General features: G+C 40.4%; 1 protein-coding gene and 1 pseudogene across 1 annotated transcript; one reads left to right on the plus strand and one right to left on the minus strand.

The window, feature by feature from the left end:
* Positions 1–6: 6 nt before the first annotated feature.
* On the minus strand, positions 7–815 carry LOC119058426 (transmembrane protein 243-like; annotated as a pseudogene).
* A 13,946-nt stretch (positions 816–14,761) lies between these two features.
* Positions 14,762–21,256, plus strand: SAP18 (Sin3A associated protein 18). The gene is made up of 4 exons (XM_037157740.2): positions 14,762–14,911; positions 15,024–15,133; positions 20,371–20,493; positions 20,857–21,256. The coding sequence occupies exons 1-4, from the start codon at positions 14,840–14,842 to the stop codon at positions 21,011–21,013; spliced, it is 462 nt and encodes a 153-aa protein (XP_037013635.1). The 5' UTR covers positions 14,762–14,839; the 3' UTR covers positions 21,014–21,256.
* Positions 21,257–23,876: the final 2,620 nt, after the last annotated feature.

A 23,876-nucleotide genomic window follows, 5' to 3' on the forward strand; every position in this document is an offset into this window, starting at 1 on the left:
GTAGCCTCACTTTCCCACATTATGGAAGTACAATTTCACACATACAGACACATAACATGATGATAGACAATAAGATAGTAAATTAGATTTTTAAATTTCAGTTCTAAGTCTCCTTGTCAATACCAGTAGATAAGTATGCAGGCAGTAATACTATTAAAAGAGATGAAGACAGCAAAAAATATATTCAGTGGTTTTGGAGGTGGTTGAGGGAAAACACAAGCACTGATCAGCATTTACTAGAATCAGTAAGGATGTTAAACTGCCAACATCTAAATTGATAATCCAATACTTGGCAGAAGTCTCTCCAAACAAAAGTTGTTGTCCAGACCACTGATGCCTTAGGTTCTGGTAGAAAAGTCCTCCACTTTGAGGTTTCTTCGACTCCCCCCAAACTCACTCAAAACCAAGCCTGCATTCCTTCCCAAAGTCTCAGGTCCAGGGTTCCCCACGAGCCTGATTACCAATCAGGCAGAGCTGAACACCGGGCGCATCCCTCCGGCAGGTTTGGGCGGTGGTGAGCGCTCAGACCCGAGGGACGCGACTGCTCCGCCCAAGCCCCACTCCCCTCCTTGTTTTGAGCAGCAGGGTGTCCCCAGCCAACAGCAAGCTGAGGAGTATTGGAAGCGCTGGGGACCGTGAGTCCCAGGTCCACACCCTTGCTGAAATTTGGCTGGGAGTTTCGGGACACTGGCAAGAAAGAGATCTTTTGTGGCGAAGGGAGCAGGAGGGGGGGGGGTGCGGCAGAGAGCCGGTGCACGATGGAGTTCCGGCTCGGGTCCCCCAAGGGGACCCGCGGCCACTGTCGCTGTGTACATGTTTTGATAACATAATTGAATTACTTTATGTATACTTTTCCTTTTTTTAATTAAATATTCTATTAGTATAGTTTTACTCATTAAAATCTCTTAATAAACATTTCCCTCATTAGAAATGTTGAGTTACAAAACATCTCTGGCCCTGGCTGGTGTGCTTCAGTGAATTGAGCACTGGCCAATGAATCAAAGGGTCACCGGTTTGGTTCTGGGTCAACTCCCCAGTGCGGGGGGGGGGGGGGGAATGCAAGAGGCAACCACACATTCAGACATTGATGTTTCTCTCCCTCTCTTTCTCCTTCCCTTCCCCTCTCTCTAAAAACTTATTCTTAAAAATAAATTTCAAAAATCAGTGTTTCTGTTTACTTGTTTGACTAATAGGTTGAAGAGTATACATATGTCAGGAGGCTTGTGTAAATTAAATGAAATAATGTAGTAGTGCCCAGTATGTGGACTGAAAAATAATAGGCATAAATTTCCATCATTCCTGTGTGCATGCCTTTTGTACTGTGCTTTAGCTGCCACTCTGACCAAATTGAAGCCCATTTCCTCACTTCCTTGATTCTTACCACAGCCTCCTGACTTATTTTGAACAATTGAAAGTGGCAAAATGAAGTTATGTAGCAAATGAGTGAAGTTTTAAAGATGCCTTGCAGCTTCTGCTTTTGCTCTATCAGAACGCTGAGACTACAATTTGAAGAAGACTGGATTGGCCTGTTAGAGACACATGGCCCAGCTGAGAGCCAGCAACATCACTAGACAGGCAGGTGAAGTTATCTTAGACCATTTAATCCCAACCCCCAAATTGAATTTAGAGATAAGTACAGATGTAGGAGAAAAGCATGTTGAGACCAGAACTGCCTAGCTGAGACCAGCAAAAATAAAGAAATGTCTTAAGCTTCTCTGTTTTCTAGGTGTTTGTTGTGCAGCAATATAAAATAACTAATACAGCGATCAGTACATATTAACTCATTACCATGTAAATCTGAAAAGTGAGACTGTGACACTGAGATTGTTTCTAAGCACTTGAATAGTTTTAATTTATTATTGATTTTAATGAGAGAGAAGGAGAAAGAGAGATCAATTTTTTGCTCCACTTATTTATGCATCTATCAGTTGCTTCTGGTACATGCCCTGATGGGAGTTAAAACCTGCAACCTTGACATATGGGGACTATGCTCTAGCCACCTGACCAGGGCTTTTCCTAAGCACTTTAAAATGTTAATCACTTAACATATATTTTAGTGTCAGGTATATATAAATGAGGGCCTTTAATCTTATTCATGCCACAGTGGATATCAAAACCAAAGTCCCAGTCCAGCCAACATGGAGGTGTAGGCAGAAATGCTTCACTTCTTCACACAACCAAAAGAAGGATGTCAGGAGGGTTGTGTAAATTAAATGAGATAAACAACCAATTTAAAAGCAATAAACAACCAGAAATGCCAGAAAAAATGAACTGCATGGAACTCTGACAACCAAGGAGTTAAAGAAATATTCATCCAGACCAGTAGGACGGGGTGGAGACAGGCAGCAGGGCAGGCAAAGAGGAACCTCATGGGCAAGGAGGGGCTGGCTACCAGGAAACTAAAGACTCACAACCTCTAGCGGTGAAATACTGTGGGTGTTGAGAAGGCAGGAGAAACTCCCAGTCTCACAGAAGAGTTTGTTGGAAAGTTGGACTAGAGTTGAGCAAGCAAGCAGCATTGCTCCTCTCTGAACCCTCCTCCATAGGCAGCACCACAACCCAGGCAAGAGGGTTTCCCTGCCTTGGTGAATACCTCAGTTTCTGCCCCCTTACAACTTAGCGGATGTGCGAGACAAAGAAATACAGCCCAAATGAAAGAACAGATCAAAACTCCAGAAAAAGAGCTAAGCAATGAGGGAATAGACAACCTATCAGATGCACAGTTCAAAACACTGGTAATCAGGATGCTCACAGAATTGACTGAGCTCGGTCGCAAAATAAAGGAAGAGAGGAAGGCTACCCAAAGTGAAATAAAGCAAAATATACAAGGAACCAACAGTGAAAGGAAGAAAACCGAGACTCAAATCAACAATTTGGAACAAAAGGAAGAAATAAATATCCAACTAGATCAGAATGAAGAAACAAGAATTCAAAAAAAAAAAAAAAAAAGGAGAGGCTTTGGAACCTCTGGGATAACTTTAAGTGCTCCAACATATGAATCATAGGGGTGCCAGAAGGAGAAGAACAAGAGCAAGAAATTGAAAGATTATTTGAACAAATAATGAAGGAAAACTGCCCCAATCTGGGGAAGGAAATATACTTCCAGCAAGTCCAGGAAGCCTATAGAGTCCCAAAGAAATTGGATCCAAGGAGGAACACACCAAGGCACATCATAATTAAGTTACCCAAGATTAAAGATAAGGACAGAATCTTAAAAACAGCAAGAGGAAAAGGGAGAGTTACCTACAAAGGAGAGCCCATAAGATTGTCAGCTGATTTCTCAAAAGAAACCTTGCAGGTAAGAAGAGGCTGGAAAGAAGTATTCCAAGTCTTGAAAGACAAGGACCTACATTCAGGATTACTCTATCCAGCAAAGCTATCATATAGAATGGAAAGGCATATAAAGTGCTTCCCAGATAAGGTCAAGTTAAAGGAGTTTATCATCATCAAGGTCTTATTATATGAAATGTTAAAGGGACTTATCCAAGAAATAGAAGAAGATAAAAAAAACTATGAACAGTAAAATGACAACATTCATGATTATCAACAACTAAACCTAAAAAACAAAAACAAAAATTAAGTAAACAACTAGAACAGGAACAGAATCACAGAAATGAAGATCATATGGAGGGTTATCAGTGGGGAGGTGGATGGAGAGAATTGGGGGGAAAAGGTACAGGGAATAATAAGCATAATTACCAGGCACAAAATAGACAGGGGGAGGTTAAGAATAGTATAAGCAATAGAAAAGCCAAAGAACTTATATGTACAACCTATGGATTTAAACTAAGTGGGGAATGCAGGCAGGTGGGAGGTGCAGGGCTGAGGAGGGATAAAGGGGAGGAAAAAACTAGAACCATTGTAATAGCATAATCAATAAAATATACTTGAAAAAACTACAAAGTCATCTATTCACGTACATTTCCTAATCCCAAAAAACTAATAAATTATTGAAATTTTCCCTTCATATGGAGCCTTAGAATCAGGGCCAGAAGAGCCACTCCAGGTCTTCCAAGAAAGTATTCTATACAGGACTTCCAGTCAAGATGGTTGATCATCCTCCCACAACGTCAAATTACAACTAAACTATAGAACAACTATCAGTCACAACCATCAGAAATTGGGCTGAATTCAAGTCCTACAACTGTGAATTAAAGAAGAAACCACATCAAGACTGGTAGGAGGCCAAAGCAATATACAGATTCAATGCAATACCTATTAAAGTATCAATGCCGTATTTCACAGACATAGAACAAACACTTCAAAAATTTATATGGAATCATAAACGAGCCCGAATAGCAGCTACTCTTTTGAGAAAGAAGAACAAAGTAGGAGGGATCACAGTACCTGATATCAAACTGTATTACAAAGCCACTGTAATCAAAACAGCCTGGTACTGGCATAAAAACAGGCACATAGACCAATGGAACAGAACAGAGAGCCCAGAAATCAACCCAACCCTCTATAGTCAATTAATATTCGACAAAGGGGGCAGTAACATAAAATGGAGTAAAGATAGCCTCTTCAGCAAATGGTGTTGGGAGAACTGAACAGCTACGTGCAAAAAAATGAAACTTGAGCACCAACTTACACCATACACCAAAATAAATTCAAGGTGGATAAAAGACTTAAATATAAGCCATGACACCATTAAAGTCCTAGAGGAGAACATTGGCAAGAAAATCTCAGATATTCCACACAGCAACATTTTTACGGATATGTCCCCTAGAGCAAGGAATATAAAGGAAAGAATAAACAAATGGGATCTCATCAAAATAAAAAGCTTCTGCGTGGCTAAGGAAAACAGTATTAAAGTAGCAAGACAACCAACTGTATGGGAAAACATATTTGCCAATGATACCTCAGACAAAGGTTTAATCTCCAAAATATACAAAGAACTTACACGACTCCACTCTAAGAAGACAACCAACCCAATTAAAAAATGGGAAAAGGACTTGAACAGACACTTCTCCAAGGAAGACATACAGATCATCCAGAGACACATGAAGAGATGCTCAATATCGTTAGCTATCAGAGAGATGCAAATTAAAACCACAATGAGATACCACTTTACACCAGTCAGGATGGCTATAATAGACAAAGCAACAAACAACAAATGTTGGAGAGGGTGTGGGGAAAAGGGGACCTTAGTTCACTGTTGGTGGGATTGCAGACTGGTACAACCATTATGGAAAACAGTATGGAATTTTCTCAGAAAAATAAAAATTGACCTGCCTTTTGACCCAGCAATTCCAGTGCTAGGATTATACCCCAAGAATCCTAAAACATCAATTTCAAAGAACCTATGCACCACAATGTTCATAGCAGCACAATTTACAATAGCCAAGAGTTGGAAGCAACCTAGGTGCCCATCAGTAAATGAATGGATCCAAAAATTGTGGTACATATACACCATGGAATTCTATGCAGCAGAGAGAAAGAAGGAGCTACTACCTTTTGCAACAACATGGATGGAACTGGAAAGCATTATGCTGAGTGAAATAGGCCAGGCATTGAAGGACAAATACCATATGATCTCACCTTTGACAGGAAGCTAAAGAATAAAACAAACAAGCAAACAGAATAAAAACAAAGACACTGAAATAGAGAACAAGTGGGCAGCGACCAGAGGGGAGAGGGAAGGGAACTTAAGGGAAAAAAGGGGGGGAGGGATTTTGAGGAACAAGTATGAAAGACACAGGGATGAGGACTGGGAGGGGGAATGGGAGGGAGGGGGGAGACCGGGCGGGGGTGGGGTGGGATGGGAGAAATAGATTAAAAAAAAATGTACTTGAAAAGTAACTAAATAAAATTTAATATTAAAAAAAAAAAGACTGGTAGGAGGGATGTAGACATAGAATGGGCTGGTCTCACACCCAAGTGTAGCAGATAAAAATCAAGAGGGATATCTCAGGAGCAAAGGGTCCTAGTCCCACACCAGGCCCCACAGCCCAGGTTCCAGTGTCAGGAAGAGAAGTCACCCTAACTTCTGGCTGTAGAAACTAGTGGGAATTGAGACTGTAGAAAACAGAAACTCTGGACTCACTGGCAGTTCCTCTTAAAGGGCTCACACACAGACTTACTCCTTCTGTGCTACAGCATGGAGGCAGCAGGTTGAAAGGCACCAGAGAAATACGGGGAGGAACTGAATTTTCTGGCATCGGCACAAGAGCTGAGGGGTAACTTTCTTCCAGACTGAAGTGCTGGCAGAGGTCATTGTCCCTATTCTGAGCCCTTCCTCCACAGAGGCACAGAGCCTGCAGGCAGGCACCGTATCCAAGACTCCTTCACCCTGGCTCACATTGTTTGCCCCACTCTGGGGATTTCCTGAGGTCCAGCTCTGCCCAACTTTTGGGGCCAACCCAAGCTGTTTCCCGTAGCTTTTCCATATGAATGACTTATCCTGACCCGTGCTTCAGATTTTCCTAAATTCTCTCAAACAGGCAGCATCTAGCTTCAGTGAGCACTGTACATCTTGCTAAGTTAACCCAGGCACGGTACAAGCAGCCACTGGCCTTGGTTCACAGCTTGGCCTTGCCTGGGCACTTCCATGCCAAGCACAAGTAGCAATCATATGCAGATCACTTTGTAGCTTATATTGTATGACCCTGGACAGAACGCAAGTGGTGGCTGACCTCGGACATACCCAAAGCAATCAAGGCTCAACTAAAACAGGAGGGTGTACACAGTCCACATGGTGGGCACACCTGGAATACGCAGCATTACCTGATAGGGCAGTCTGTGCCACTGGACCCTTACATTAGGCCACTCTACCAAGTCTGGGAGACATAGTAGTTCTACCTAATACATATAAACAAACACAAGGAAGTTGCCAAAATTAGGAAACAAAGAAACATGGCCCAAATGAAAGAACAGAACAAACCTCCAGAAAAAAAAAACAACTAAACTAAATTGAAATAAGCTACTAGATGTAGAGTTAAAAGCATTGATTATAAGGAGGTACTCAGGGGACTTGGTGAGACCTTCAACAGTATAAAGATCCAGTCAGAAAGAAGGATACACTATTTAAATAAACAACTTATAGGGAATTAACACTAGAGTGGATGAAGCTGAGAATCAGATCAGTGATTTGGAATATAAGGAAGGAAAAAACAACCAACTGAGAACAGCAAGAAAAATAATCCCTGTAGTAGACCGCTCTGCCTGATTTTAGGAATTGTATCTCTACCCCTTGTGGCTAAGGGTGAGAGACCACCTTTGGATTGCCAGTCACAGGAGACAAAGCCTGTCTCTGGTAGCAAACGCTGCCTCAGTTCCTCTCCCTGCCCCCAGAGCTTGGTCAGAAGTCAATGACAGGTAAGACCCCTCACAGCGGGGGGCACCCTAAGCCAAACTCAATCACCTGGGAGGCCTTCATGGAAGGACTGGGGGGGCGGCAACAAAGAGCAACGGACTCTCGCCCCCAAGGTTTGTCAAAGCTTGAGTCCCCATGTTCTCTGGGAGAAGTGCTTCCTGGCTTTAATCCCCTTAAGCCTGAATACCTGATGGGGAGGGGTGCAGCTCCTTGCCTTGCTAGACCGTGTCCTGGGGGAAAATCTGGCACCACAAAGACTTGCTGATAAACCTGTGAAATCTGCTCTGCTAAGAGTGCTTTCATTCATATGATAAGGGTTTGAGAGGAAATGAGTATGTCTCCCAAAGTTTCTGCAACTCTCTTCCTGACAGACATTCACTCAGACTGAAACCCTCAGACCTTTGTAATGTTATCTACTGTTTGATCCTTGCTGCCCTGTATTCCTGTGTATCACAACCCAATAAAAAGGCTATGGAAAAAGGTGCTCAGGACCTTTTTCTCCTCGGAGAAACTGGCCGCTGTTGGCCTCTTTCTCCCCAGAGAAACTGGCCACAGCTCACTCCTCCATCCCCAAACAGAACTCATCGCTTCTCGGCCATATTTATTCACTCACGCGTGTCTGTGGCACCGGGGGGCCTCTCGAAAGTGTTCACTCCCACAAATCCCCACCCCAAAAGTGAGGACAGTGTAAGAAGTCTGTGGGAAAACTTTAAGCATACCAACCTTTGCATCATGAGGGTGCCAGAAGGAGAAAAGGAAGAGCAAGAAATTAGACATTTATTTGAAAAAATAATGCCAGAAAACTTCCTAACTTGGTGAAGGATATAGACATACAAATCCAAGATGTACAGAGTTCCAAACAAGATGAACCTGAAGAGGCCCACACCCAGACACATCATAATTAAAATGCCAAAGGTTAAAGACAAAGAGAGAATCTTAAAAGCAGCAATAGTAAGGCAGTTAATTACCTACATGGGAAATTCTCATAAGACTGACAGTTCATTTCTTAAAAGAAATTTTGTGGGTAAGAAGGGACTCTCAAGAAGTATTCAACACGATGAAAAGCAAGGACCTACAACCTAGATTACTCTACCCAGTGAAGCTATCATTTAGAATTGAAGATCAGTTAAAGAGCTTTCCAGACAAGAAAAAGCTAAAGGAGTTCATCACCAGCAAACCAGTATTATATGAAATGTTACATGGTCTTCTTTAAGAAGAAAAAGGAGATTAAAAATAACAATAAAATGGCAATAACCACATATCTATCAACAATTGAAACTAAAAAACAAAATAAACAAACAAGCAGAATGGAAACAAAATCATATACACAGAAACAGATACAAAGAATGTTTTGATGGCTGCCAGGTGGGAGGGATCAGGAGGATGGGCCAAAAAGATGAAGGGATTAAGAAGCACAAGTTGGTAGTTACAGAATAATCATGGGGATGTAAAGTATGGCATAGGAAATATAGTGGCCGAAGAACATATATGCATGTTCCATGGACAAGAACAACAGTGCAGGAATTGCCCGAGGGAATGTGTGTGTATGTAGTGGGTGGATTGGGTGGAGGAGGGTAAAAGGGGAAAATTGGGACAACCGCAATAGCATAATCAACAGGACATAATTTTTAAAAAAGTACTCTATAGACATCTGATGGTTAAATACCTACCCAAATAATTCCCACGTCTGCTTTTTTAAAAACTGAATAAACATGCTGTTAGTATTTTGGAATGGTTGAAAGTTAGCACATCTTTATATAAATGTGCACAAAGAATTGAGAAAGATTTATAATTAAATAATTATGACAGCCATTCTATTTTTTAATAAAGTTTTCATGGGATCAGCAACCTGTGGATAATTAGCCTCTAAATTTGCCCCCTTTGCCTAAGTGCAAAATGATGTGGAATCTACATGGCAATGATGATTAAAATGGCTCACAGTTGCTGAGTGCCTAGGATGTGGCAGACACTAAGTCAACTATTTTAGATGCATTTATTTCTTTTTTTGTCTTTGTTGGATGCATTTATTTCTCATAAGATGCTATTTGGTATTTTACTATGATAATTTATGGACCAGGAATCTGTGACTCAGGGCAGTTAAATGATTCAAGATTAACCAGCTAGCAAATGACTAAGCTAATGTTTACATTTAAGGTCTATTTAACTTTACAGAGTAAACTTTTTAAACCATTAATTAATCCTTTTAGTTGCCCTCTACAACTTGCTTCTTGTATGTTGTTGACACTCTGCAGACTCTTGAGGAAAAGGATGTGTTTAAAAAAACATTTAATCTAATCATTCAAATGATTAAAATAGGGGGTAAAGTGAGAGATATTTCAACTCTGTGACAAGTAAATGTAACACCTCATTCTGTTCTACTGGCTTGAGATGGCTCTCAGAACAACCCGAGAAGTAAAATACTCATATGTGTGAGTTGTAAAGAGAAAGAAGAAGGATGCATATACTTATATATTATTCTTTGTGTTCAAAGCAGGGCCTAGAACATCAGGTAGGTGGATTGAGGGATTGCTGAAAAGCTACCGTAGGTATTCTGAAATAAAGCTGCAGTTCACTGCCACAAAAAATTGGGAAATTCCGAGGACTTCTGCCAAGATGGAGGCGTAGGTGGAAACACTGCTTCCTCACACAACCAAATCTAAAAATAACAAAGTTTTAACAACAATAAATGTAACCAAACCACAGACAATTGAACAATATGGAGTCCAAAAATAACGAACAGCTCAGCTAACCCAGTGAGAGGGGCAAAGCCAGCAGCAGAGCAGGTTGGGCAAAAAAGATTCCCTGACCCAGGCTGCACGCAGGCAGCCAAGGGCGCAGATCCCAGGTGCTGGGCAGCTACGGGCGGTCCCAGGGAAGGCGCAGCATGGCTGGCTGTATTCTGTCACGCATTTGTGCGCAGATAAACCAGTGAAGAAACAGTATTGAGACAGACCGTGCAGGCCCCAGCGCAGGGCTGCAGACTCGCACATTTGCACTCAGATAAACAGGCGGGAGCTAGCAGAGAGGACCATTGCTCCCTCTCTGACCCCGCCCCCACATACAGCATCACAAACCAGTGACCTTGGTGGCCCCGCCTTGGTGAACATCTAAGGTGCCTCTCCTCAAATGTGACAGGCACAAACAGATCAAAACATGGCTCAAGAACAACTCAGAGCCCTAGAGCCAATAAATCTAAGTGATGAAGAAATAGTCAAACTTTCAGATGCACAGTTCAAAACACTGGTGATCAGGATGCTCACAGAACTGGTTGATTTTAGTCTCAAATTAGAGGAAAAAATGAAGGCTAAACTAATTGAAATGAATGGAAATGCACAGGAAAGCAATAGTAATGGAAAGGAAATAGACTCAAATCAAGGGAGTAGACCAGAAGGAAGAAAAAAATGACCGAACAGAAAAATATGAAGAAATAAGAATTCAAAAAAATGAAGAGAGGCTTACAAACCTCCAGGACATCTTTAAACGCTCCAACATCTGAATTATAGGAGTACCAGAAGGGGAAGAGGAACAGCCACGAGTGGAAACCTTATTTGAACAAGTAATAAATGAGAACTTCCCCAATCTGGCAAAGGAAATAGAATTCCAAGAAATCCAGGAAGCTCTGAGAGTCCCAAAAAAGTTGGACCCAAGAAGGAACACACCAAGGCACATCATAATTATATTAGCCAAGATGAAAATGAAGGAGAGAATCCTAGAAGCAGCAAGAGCTAAGGGGACAGTCACCTACAAAGGAGTTCCCATCAGACTGTCAGCTGATTTCTCAAAAGACACCTTACAGGCAAGAAGGGGCTGGAAAGAGGTATTCCAAGGCATGAAAGCCAGAGACCTACAACCAAGATTGCTCTATCCAGCAAAGCTTTCATTTAGAATGGAAGGACAGATAAAGTGCTTCTCAGATAAGATCAAATTCAAAGAGTTCATCATCACCAAGCCCTTATTATATGAAATGTTAAAGGGACTTACCTAAGAAAAAGAAGATAAAAAAAGATGAACAGTGAAAGGACAACAAACTCACAGTTATTAACAACCGCACCTAAAGCAAAAGCAAATTAAGAGGACAGCTAAATCAGGAGCAAACCATAGAAATGAAGATCACATGGAGGGATAGCAACAGGGGAGTGGGAGAAGGAGAAGGGGGGAGAAGGTACAGAAAATAAGTAGCATAGACCGTAGATAGAAAGTAGATAGGGGGGAGGGTAAGAATAGTAGGGAAAATATAAAATCTAAAGAACTTGAGACATGTGTTCATGCACTAAAGGGGGGGAATGGTGGGGGTGGAGGGGAAAGAAGGGGGGAAACAGAACAACTGTAATGGCATAATCAATAAAATAAATAATATATTAAAAATAAAAAGTATATAAATAAATAAAAAGAAAAAATTTGGGAAATTCCATTTTGGTAAGACCTTGTTATTTGGAAAGGTCCTAAATAAGAGCTTATATCTAAACAACTAAACTTCCCAATAGCACCAGTGAGAGGTTAGTAGGTTCTTGATTTGCACAGTTCCAAGGTTTTCCCTTTCATTGATTAGAGTGCCCACATGTGTCTGTATTTTTATATTATGGAAATATTTTTTGTTTTGTTTATTTTTATTTTATATACTATGGAGGTTTTGAAAAGGATTTAATAATACAATAATAGAACTGGGCAGGACATTTAAATATCTTTTAGAAAAGAACTGAATATTGACTGCTTTCAAAGTTCCATTCCTAAGAAGTTAAACAATATTTTAAATATTGATCTGGGTCACACACACACACACACACGAGTATCTAACAAGTATAGCTAAAAGTGGAGAATGAAAACCCACTTCCCTCTAGTGAGAAATGCATTAGTAGTATTTGAGAAGCTCTCTGTATGTCCTTCATAAATTTTATCACCCCAGCTTACGAATTTTGTGTTAACCATCCTCATGCTTCTTTTTAAAGTTTTACCTGTTGTTTGTTTCCCCAAACGGTATTTTTTAGTGTGGGGGGGGGCGGTGTTTCTATGTTTGAACTCTGCAAAAGTTGAATCCTATTGTATGTATTTTTCTGTCACTTCTTTTATTCTACCTTTTAAAAAAGCATATTGACTCATTCATTTACTTTCAAGTCTATGGTACTCCATTTTATAATTATACACTTGGTAGACATTCAGACCCTGTCTAGTTATTTGAACAGTATTCAACATGTTACCTGGTACTCGTGTTTAACAATTTATCTGAGGGGCACAAATAGAAATGGAATAGCTGGGTCTTATCATGTACTCACATCCAATTTTTCTAGGTGACACCAGTTTTTACAAAGTAGATGAGAGTAGCATATAAAAATTCTCCATTCTTCATCTCCTTGCCATCACTGGGTTATCAAACTTTTATATTTTGGTTAGTCTAGTAGAGTGAAGTGTTAGCTCATGGGATTTAAATGTGCATTTCTATAATTATTCATGAGGTTGGGCATTTTTTCATATTTACATGTGATTTGTGGGGTTTTTTTTGAGAGGCTTATATGCCTTTTGCTCATTTTTCTGTTGGATGGATTGTCTTTCTTATCTATTTACAGACATTCTGTTTTTCTTTGGGGGGGCTATTTTAAAAAATAGCAACATATAGCAATCATACAAAAGAGTATGTGAAACATAAATGTAGTATGTAATCATAGTACATTTAAATAAAATAAAAAACTATGTAATCATCACCTAGTTAAAAAAGGACTGAATATTGTTAACACTCCAGAAGCACCTCCTTTGCCCCTCCCTGATCACAATCCTCTCCCCCCCCAAATAAGTCATTTTTTTTCTCAGAGGTAATTAGCATTCTGACTTTGTTGTAATCACTGCTTTTCTTTTTATTGTTTTATGACTTGGGGATGCAACCTGAACAATATAGTATTGCCTGCATTTTTTTAAATTAAAAAATTTATTTATTTATCTTTAGAGGGGAAAGGAAGGAGACAGGGAGAGAAATATCAATGTATGGTTGCTTCTTGTGTGTCCCTTGCTGGGAACTGGTCTGCAACCCAGGCATGTGCCCTGACTGGGAATTGAACCTCGATCCTTTGCTTTGCAGGCCTGAGCTCAATCCACTGAGCTACACCAGCCAGGTACTGCCTGCTTTTAAATGTGATAAAAACAGATCCCAATAGTATATATTCTTTTGTGTTTGGCTTTTTAAACCCACAATTATGCTTATAAAATTTATGTAACTATAGTTTGTTCATTGTTATTCATGTATTATGTTCCATTTTCCAATGATGTTTAATAGTTTTGTGCTATATATATACCGCAGTTTTTTGAAGTATTATAATGTTGATACACACTTGGTTATTCAAACTTTTTGTTCTTATAAACAATACTTCTAGGAACATTCTTGTAATGTCTCTGGATTCAGCTGAGCAAGATTTTCTCTGGGGGTAAATGCCAGTGAAATAGTTAGAACTAAAGTATATCTTCAAATTTATCAAATAATTCTAAATTACTTTCCAAAGGAGCATACCAGTTGACATTCTCACCACCCCACTAGAGAATTCCCATAAGTCTACCAACAACTGTCAGAATTTCTCATTTTTACCAAGCTATTGCATGTAATTCCTTTAAAACCAATCAATGAACGCCAATCACTATGATTTTAATGCATTTCCTGATTAGCAATGAGCTTGAGCACCGTATGTATATATTGGCCGTTTGGATTTCTCTTTTAAAAGCAACCGTTCAATAGTTTTACCCACGTTTCTTATTGGGATGTCTGTCTTTTGCCTTAGTTCTTACATATCCTGACACTACCGTTGTCAGTCATATGGACTCATTATGACATATTTTGAAGGTCAGGCTGGGTGTTCTTTTTAAAAAAAATTTTTAATGTAATCAAATCTGTCAATCTCTCTCGTTAGTGCTTTTTGTCATCTATTCCTACCCATTGGCCATGAAGATGATCTATTGTGTTATTTCCGAAACCTTTGGTTTTGTTTCCCGCTCAGATCTTCGATCCACCAGAAATTGTGGGTGTGCGGACAGGGAAAGAGTCTTTCTTTCTCTCCGTACAGATCACGCTCATCTTCCCCTCAGCTTTGAATGCTTCACGGGGCACGGACCCCCGTGTCCTGGTTGGAGTCCTTTTCACGGCATGCTATCTATCCTCCACCGAAAAGAAGAGCTCCATATTTTGCTAATTTCAAGCATATTTTTTACTTATGTACTGTCCTTAAGGGTTCTGTATTAAGGTTTTATCATATCGTGCGAAAATGCCTTTGAGAGTTTCCTTGGCCAATACAATCCGGCATTGCTCACTAGATTTCCCGCCGGACGGCGCCAAGTGGCCCCTCCTACCCAACTGCGTACCCCGCCGGGGTGGCCGACCCGGGCCTGCGCAATGCGCAAAGAAGTGCGCCTGCGTGGAGGAACGCCCCGCCCCTCCCCACCTCCGGTCCCCTTAAAAGCCTGGAACTGTCGCGAGACGCTCGTCTTCCGGTTCGGTCCGCTCTGTAAGTCGGAAGTCAGAGCGGAGGTCTTGGGGGCTACTGGAGGAAGATGGCGGTGGAGTCGCGTGTCACCCAGGAGGAAATTAAGAAGGAACCAGAGAAGCCAATCGACCGGGAGAAGGTAAGTGGTCGGGTCGAGGTGGCGAAAGGCTGGCAGAGCGCAGAGCGGAGTCTGTAGGAGGTTCAAACCCCGCGCTGGCTGCCCTGCTCATTTCCTGCCTTCCCACCCGCAGACTTGCCCTCTGCTGCTCCGCGTCTTCACCACCAACAACGGGCGCCACCACCGCATGGATGAGTTCTCTCGCGGGAACGTGCCTTCCAGTGAGCTGCAGATCTACACCTGGTGAGCGGGCGCGCGCGGGCGGCGGAGGCCGGTCTCCGCGGAGAGGGGTTGGGGAGCCGCCGCCCCTGGGGCTGGGGGCACCGCCTCGCACAGTGAGGGGGCTGGTGGGCGAAAGGATTGGCCCGTCTTGTAACGCTTCTGCGTTTAATGGTGAGCCTTTTGCGTTGTAGAGACTTGCGGTTGCTTCGCACGAAATTGGTGTGTAAACCTTTAAAACGCAGTAGAAACTTTGGAGAGGGGCTCCTGGTCGAGTAATTGGTGCTGGGGTAGCAGGGTCAAGGGAGCCATGCCGTCCAGGGATAGCATCCTCAAGGAGCATTTCACATGATGTTGAATCTTAGATGCCCTAACATCCTGAAAAACTCATCACAACCGGAGTAATTGATTTGTTGCCGAATGGAAAAGCCCCTGATACGTGTTCATTGTAGAACTATCTGCCGTCCAGTGTTTATCCCTTTATGTATCTTACCTCCGAATCGTATTCTTCAGACTGTCTACTGTCTGAATTCCTTGGTTTGGTGTCATAGTGGTCTTTTAAAAAAAATCCTCATTTGAGGATATGTTTATTGATTGGGGGGGCAGAGAAATCGATTTGAGAAACAATCCTCGATCGCCTCCGTGCTCGGCGCTGACTGGGGATCAAACTCAACCGAGGTATGTGCCCCTACCGGGAATAGAACCCGTGCAACCTTTTGGTGCACGGTGGGGGCGGGGCGGCGACGCTCGAACCGATTGAGCCACCCGGCAAGGGCCCATAGTGGCTATGTAGTGACAGTAAAGGGCGTATAATTATTTAAAATTGGTTGTTATTCCAACATTTGACGTTTCAACTCTTTTTAAGGATACAATTTGGTGGCATTAAATATTCACATTGTGCAACAGTTACCTTTATCGGTTTCCAAAACTTTATTTCCTCCAACATGAATTCTGTAGCCATTAAGCAATACCTACCCATTATTCCCTTCTCCCAGCCCCCAGTAGACACTAATGTACTTTGTATATATGAATTTGCCTATTTTAGGCATTTCATATAAGTGGACTTAAATAATGTTTGTTCTTTTATGTCTGGCTTCCACATACCATAATGTTTTCAGTATTCATCTGTGTTGTAGCAGATAACGGAACTTCATTCCTCTTTATGGCTGATTAAGATTTCATTGTATTGATATGCCACATTTTGTTCGTCTGTTTATTAATGGGCATTTCGGGGACTGTTTCTGCCTTTTAGCCATTGTGAATGCTGCTGCTATGAGCATGGGAGTACAAGTCTCTGAGTCCCTGCTTACAGTTCTTTTGGGTATATACCCAGAGGTGGGGTTTGCTGGATCATGTGGTCATTCTGTGTTTAACTTTTTGAGGAACTGCCAAACTATTTCACACAGCAGTTTACATTTCTCAATTTTGCACTGTAAGACCAGGGTACTAGAACTCAGTTCTTTAAAAATTGGGGTCTTGTCTTTGTTAAATTTATGTAATAGTATTCCAGTTTAGTTTCATTCCAGAATAAAGTCCTGGGAAGGTTGATTTAACTTAACAGGGGAGAACAGTTATTAATGGGTTGATGAAAACTTTTGTTTAGAGATTAAAGTGTTTATTTTCTCCAACAAGTAAGATTTCCAATTTACCAGGTGCTGTGCTTAGACCTTGAGGGTGTAAATTAAAGGTATAGTAAGTAACTCAATCTCCATATAGTAAAGGGAATGGAGAGTTCAGTCTAGTGAGTTTACAAGAGCACATGAGAACTCAGTGAAGATGACAGGGTGAGATTGTTTAACAGACCCTTAACTCCCAATCAAGTAGAAAGATTACACAAAAAATTCTGTCCTAAGCTATCCTGTCCGTTAAAATTCGGAGACATCCTTATCTTATACCTCAAGAAAAGAAAAGACAAGATATCCTTATCTTATACCTCAAAATGGTACCCAAGTAAGATAGAGAGCCTTGATAGTTGGTATAAGGTAGCACAAAGCTCTGCCCCCATTTCCAGAGCAGTAATGAGGGAGATTAGTTAACAAAGTTTTGGAATTCTCAGTTTGTAGAAGGGGACTGAAGAACTATTAAGTAGGCAGCCCTAAGACAAGTCAAGGAAAAGGAATGGAAGTCAAGAAGTAAGGCTTGCTGAAGTCCAAGTCACTCTGGAGTTGGGGGAACAAGTCAAATGCCACAAAAGTGGTATCTCTCCCATACTTGAATGTTTTTCAAACAGGTTATTGAGAGAGAATTGCATAGGTCACTGTATCAGGGTTCAACCAGGAAAACAACCAGTAGGAGCTATATATTATTAGGAAATTTATTGCAAATTGGCTTAAATTGTGCTTAGGCTCCTCAATTCCTAATCTGTGGAACAGGTTATCAGGGAGGGCTGGCTGGAACTCACAAACAGTAGCTAAAAAGCTGTAGTTGCTACCTGATAAGGCCCTTCCAACTGATTGAATCAGGTATAATCATATTATATAGAATAATCTCTTTAAAATTCAACTGAGGATAGACTTTAGTTCCATCTACAAAATACAGATGCTCCTTGACCTATCATGGGGTTGTGTCCCAATAAGCCCATTATAAGTTGGAAATATTATAAGTTGAAAATATATTTAATATAATTACACTGTAAAGTAATGGTTGTTTACCCTTGTGGTCACATTATGTAAGTCAGGGACCATCTCTGGCTTACATAGCACATGCATTTATATTTGAATAACTGAGCTTCAGCTTTATGACATTGACATGTGAAAGTTATCCTCATAGTCACCCAGCAAAGACTAAAGCCCCAAGGGGACTCTTGCATTCTGCACCCCTGTATTCAAGCTTTTTATTTATGTACTTACTTATCCATCTATCTGTCTATCTAGTTATGTATTTATTTATTTGAAAGAACAGCTTTTAAAAAAATCCTCACCTGAGGATATGTGGATATGTTTATTGATTTGAGAGAGAGGAAGGGGAGTAACAAACTCTCTGAAGTTTTATAGTTCAATTTGATGTCAGGGTTTTGTTTTTTTTTTTTCTGTTAATTTCAAGTTAAACTTAATTTGCTGAAAAATATGTATAGTGTCTCATGAGTTTTATTTGTGTTACTACCTCAGTGTATATAATATGCTTGATAATATTAAATTCTTTTTCTGTAGCATTGTGTATATGCTGTAGGAAGGCATAAAAAAGATGCCTCCCTAGAATGATGTTAATCCACTATTTGTAGTTGGTGAGTTTGGGCTATAATTTATTGTATTCTTGCATGTGGCTTTTTCCCCCTTCTTCAATAATGAGCATGTATCAAGTTGGGAAAGGCAGTCTTGCCCAGCATTTTACCCTTTGCAGAGGCTGCAGAAAAGTAGCCTTGGGCCCAGAGTGTTTCCTCGTAAAGACATAAAGAGCCCTCACAGCCTGTGCTGGGCATGTCTCTGTGGGAGTTTCTTTTCCTGTTCTGGGCTTGATGTGTTCTTTGTTCCGCTTAAGTGTCATGGTACTTGATCAACCCTGCTGCTGTATGCTGGGTCCTCCACCTGCAGCACAAAAGGGATATATGCAGACCACCTCTCTGTGCTGGTTACAGAGTGAGACCTGCTGGCAGTGGGGTGCCCCCGTGCACTCACTATTGAAGTTGATCTTGCTTGTCTTTGTGGGCATACAGTGTTGTCCATGCTTTTCTTGGCAACCTGGCACCTGCATACCATGGAGTAGGATGCTGTCCTGGGATGCTGCTTATGGTGGTAGATGTTACATTCTTTGCTGCCCTCCCAACAATGGGATTCCTCCCCAAAGACAGGAACAGGTGTTGCTTGCTTGACATACATACTATACAAAAACAAACTTTAGAAAACTGAGAGGGGAGTAGAAGTCGCCAAAGAGATAATGAATGAGAGGTTGAAGTAAAACAGTAATGGTAGTCAAGGAGAAAAAAATAGATTTGACCTGTATTTAGGAGGTAGATACAACAGAATAGAGATGGGAGGAATTGAACAGTGCTTATTATGTGTATGACCTGGGCTGCTAAGTAGGGGATGGTAGTTTTGATGGTAGTATGAGAGGAAGGGCATGTTTTCGGTGGAGGGACTCCTGCTTTGTTCTGTTATGGACATATGAGAAAGAGTCAGCCTCAGTAGAGAATGGAGATGCCGTCATCCTGGATATTTTTAGAGCCATGGTTTTACTTGAATGTGATGTAGTATGGAGATTTGTAAATAGGATGCAAAGTTAAAACCAAATGACCTCCTGGGCATATGACCCCTGCTTGATGAGGTATTTTAGAGTTCTTATTCTTCATCAATGCCTGGTATTGTTGTGTCATTTGTTGCACCTTATGGCAATGCTGTTTGAAGTTTTAGGTCATTCATTTTCATTTTCCTAGTTGCAATTAAAAAAGTATTAAAGTTTATATTGAATTATTACTGTTTCCAAGATGCTTATATTTTATTTATTTATTTTTAGAGAGAAGGGAAGGAGAAAGAGTGGAAGAGAAACATCAATGTATGGTTCCTTTTCATGTGTCCCCTACTGGGGACCTGGCCTGCAACCCAGGCATGTGCCCTGACTGGGAACCGAACCGGTGACCCTTTGCTTCACAGGACTGTGCTCAATGCACTGAGCTACACCAGCCAGGGCGCAAGATGCTTGTATTTTAAAAGATTGTGCCATGTTAAATTCTGAGTTTGAAGTAAAATATGTTCAGGACAAGAATATACATTGTGAAAGGAGCCCGTGCTTTGTCGTGAAATTTTCATGTTTCATTTGCTTTTGGACTCTATCTGTTGTAAAACATGCCTAAAATTCCTTAGGAAAAAAGTACTGCATGTATTTATGAAAATGCTTTCCTTTCACATTTGTTCCAAGGTGCATTCCAATTTCAGAGATGCTAAATGTGGGAAAGTTTATTTCTGAGAAATAATAAAGCATAATTGTTTAAATGTTTGGATTAATTTGGACTAGTTACCTTTAAAGGGTAAAGCACTAAGCCAGTGAGATTATATAGCAGCAAAAGATAGCACATATAATAACTCTGTTAGCAATGACATTCAGGCTTTAATTCATCAAAATTTCAAACATTTAGGCTGGTAAAGGGGAGTGTTTGGGGGGCACATATAGTATTATTAGATGCTTTAAAACTGATTTATAAAACCTTGACAGTTTTTGACATCACAATTCAGACACATTTAATTAACTCTTTTTATGTCTATATTCTTGTTATATTGTTGCTGATTAATCAAACACTATGTCTTTTTTTTTTTTTTTTTTTAATTCAGGATGGACGCCACCTTGAAAGAGCTGACTAGTTTAGTAAAAGAAGTCTACCCAGAAGCCAGGAAGAAGGGCACACACTTCAATTTTGCAATTGTTTTTACGGATATTAAAAGACCTGGCTATCGGTAGGTAACATTTTATTTTTAATTTCTATAATGTCTTTTTGGTTTTGACATATTTTAAAAACTTTTTACTTATTTTCAGTTTATTTTAGAGAAACATTGATTTTGTTGTTTTCACCTATTTATGTATTTGTTGGTTGACTCCTGTATTTGCCTTGACCATTGAACCTGCATTGGTTTTGATGTTTTAAACTGATAGGGGTAACACCTTTAGTGAATCTCATGGCGGGAGGGATATAGATTTGTACTGTTAATATCTAGTTTATTGTGCTGTAAGATAATGGAGCAGATAAAGTGCTGTGTTCACTGTAGTATGTATGGAGCTGCATGATTTGTGCTACATTAACAGTTGGTTTTCTTCTGCAGAGTGAAGGAGATTGGCAGCACCATGTCTGGGAGAAAGGGGACTGATGATTCCATGACCCTGCAGTCGCAGAAATTTCAGATAGGAGATTATCTGGACATAGCAATCACTCCTCCGAATCGGGCACCACCTCCTTCAGGGCGCATGAGGCCATATTAAATTTTGTTGACTATTTCTTTACTTTTTATTCATTTATGTAAAATAAATTTATGCTTTCCCTCCCCTCATTATTGCCATTAAGCCTTTAAGCTCTGAACAAATTGCAATGCATTTATTTAGGAGTTAGGTTTGGCTGCACTATGGTAGGAATTTTAATAGAAGTCCATGTTTCAAGTCCTATAAAATAAGAAGTGCTCTTAGCATTCTGTGTAAAACTGTTGTTAAATATACATGTACAATCAACCTGAGTGTGAAAGTTAATGGATGCATGGGAACTGGGTTTAAGTATTTGGGGTTTGTTCTGAGAAGTGGAGGTTGGTGTATTTAATGCCATGTAGGCAGAACAAGAAAGCCATGGGATTTTATTAATTAAACAGCATGAGTGTGATGTAGACAGTGCTGTGGACTTAGAAAAAGGACCTGTGTGACTGAGCATGGCAACAGAGGCATTTTGGAGTAGTTTGAACTAAGGCAACTTGAAGAACCTATCAGTGACTGAAGAAATTGGCCAGCCTGGATCATGGTACAATCAAAAAAACAACTCTTCAAAAAGTTAGAGGAAAGGAGAACTGGTGCCATAGTGAAGGCTTTTTGTGTTTTAAAGATGGGAAGGAAAGGAAGCAGTATAGATGAAACAAGGGCTAGAACTTAAGGAAGGAAAGGTTTACCTTGAAGAAAATTTGAAAATGGAGGGAGGGATGGAAGAGGAATCAAGAAGAGCCCGGGATAAGGTCAAGTTGAGTGAGGATATTCAAACGTCCTTGTGTGACTATAGTTAGAGTATCCTCCAAGACTCCTTAAAATAGATAGTACTGAACCTGATGTATATTGTCTTTTTCTATTCATCTGTACCTGTGATAATGTTTAATTCATAAACTAGGGACAGTAAGAGATCGACAACTGTAACTAATCAGTAGAATTATAAAAACTGAGAGGGCTATTAAGTAACTGGCAGGTGGGTAGCATAAAGTGTGGATACCCTGGACAAAGGGCAGCCTTTTAAAAATCTGGTCATTACATGGAATTAGTGTGTCTACTGCAGTCAGTCAACAGGTGGCAGAGGCAAGCCAGGAACTGGATCTAGTGCCTCTTATACTTTACCCCAAACCCCGATTCTTTATTCATTCACACTAGATAGATTTGAGTACTATGAGCCACACCTTTAATTTCAACCTAATTTTTTGGAGAAGAACCATGATTGCTTCCTGTTTGTGGTCCCTGATTTCTTATGCAAATGAAGGCAGGAACTAAGGCATCTGCAGGCCAGTTTTTCAGTGTTATGAAGTTCCTACAATTAGGGCTTGCTTTTAATTCTCGGTTATTCTCTCACTAGCTTAAAATAATGTGGGATAAAATTCCTTGGATCCAATAAGGAATTTTCCCTTCAAGGATTTCAGTCTACTAAAAGTACAGTTAACACCTAGTGAAATTAATTGAATATAATGCCAAGAATCCAGACTTGTATTTAGTCCTTGTTATCTCTGGCTTTGGTAAGCATATGGCTTTTGAGTAACTGAACTGTCCTCAAATGTAAAGTAGGAGATTAATGGTCACTGTAAGTGCACCTTGCTCAGTGCTTTAAGTGTTCTGGCTGCTTCACTTGTTTGTAATGTATTTTGGAGTATCTTTTCTGTTTGGACTGTTGAGTTCTACCATGTGCATTGTCTGCAGTACCTTCTGTTTTCTCAGGGTGTACGTGAACTCAGATTTTCAGTTATTTACCAGGTCCTTCATTGGAAATCTTGATGATAATGTTATACTTAAGTTTTACAAAATGTAGCTGGGACTGTTACTTACTTACCAGAGTAAGCATTAGCTCAGGTGATGTTCCATATATTGTGTATGTGTGTGTGTATGAGAAGCAGGTGAGGGGAAGAGAAAGCTATTAAACTGCTAGGCAAGGTTTAAAATTCTCTACACTTTTTTAAAAAGTATATTTTTAAATATATATTTAAGATATTTATTTTTAGAGGGGAAGGGAAGGAGAAAGACAGAAACATCAATGTGTGGTTGTCTCTCACATGCTCCCCACTGGGGATCTGGCCTGCAGCCCAGGCATGTGCCCTGACTGGGAACCGAACCAGTGACTCTTTAATTCACAGGCCTGCGTTCAATCCACTGAGCTGCACCAACCAGGGCTAAAGTATATTTTATTAATTATGCTATTACAGTTGTCCCATTTTTTTTTTCCCTTTGCCCTTCTCTTCCTGGCATCGCCTTCCCTGCAGTGCAGAAATCCCACTACCCTCTCAGTTCATGTCTATGGGTCAGGCAGGTAAGATCTTTTGTGTCTTCCTTTCCTGTATTATTATTCACACCCTCCTGTCTACTTCATTTCTACCAATTAATGCTTCTTGATGCCTATACCATTTCCCTCATTCTCCCTCTTCTAGCTGATCCCCATGCCTGTTACTGTTTCTGTTCTGGTGGTTGGCTTAATTTTTTAGATTCAGTTGTTGATAGTTGTTAATGTTCATAGTTTTGATCACCGTTTTCTTAAGTCCCTTTAATATTTCATTTTAATAATGGCTTGTTGGTGATGAACTTCTGTAGCCTTACCTTATCTGGGAAGCATTTTATCTTCCCAATCTAAATGATAGCTTTGCTGGATAGAGTAATCTTGCTTGTATGTCCTTGCTTTTTATCACTTTGAATACTTCTTTGCAGCCCCTTCTAGCCTACAGGGGTTTTTTTTGTTTTTTGTTTTTTTTTTTAAAAGAAATCAGCTGACAATCTTATGGAGACTCCTTTGTAGGTAGTAGGTAACTGCTTTTCTCCTGCTGCTTGTAGAAAATTTTTTTCTTTAACCCTTAGCATCTTAGGATGTGTGGTCCTTTTTGGATCCAACTTGATTGGGACTCTC

Source organism: Artibeus jamaicensis, unplaced genomic scaffold (assembly GCF_021234435.1).
Source record: "Artibeus jamaicensis isolate MK-2021 breed Jamaican fruit bat unplaced genomic scaffold, CSHL_Jam_final contig_3188, whole genome shotgun sequence".
Taxonomy (NCBI): Eukaryota; Metazoa; Chordata; class Mammalia; order Chiroptera; family Phyllostomidae; genus Artibeus; species Artibeus jamaicensis.

Coding starts and splice junctions, on each gene's coding strand:
- SAP18 (XM_037157740.2), top strand. CDS start 14,840: ATGGCGGTGGAGTCGCGTGTCACCCAGGAGGAAATTAAGAAGGAACCA. Junction 14,912..15,023: donor AGCCAATCGACCGGGAGAAG/GTAAGTGGTCGG, acceptor TCCCACCCGCAG/ACTTGCCCTCTGCTGCTCCG. Junction 15,134..20,370: donor GAGCTGCAGATCTACACCTG/GTGAGCGGGCGC, acceptor TTTTTAATTCAG/GATGGACGCCACCTTGAAAG.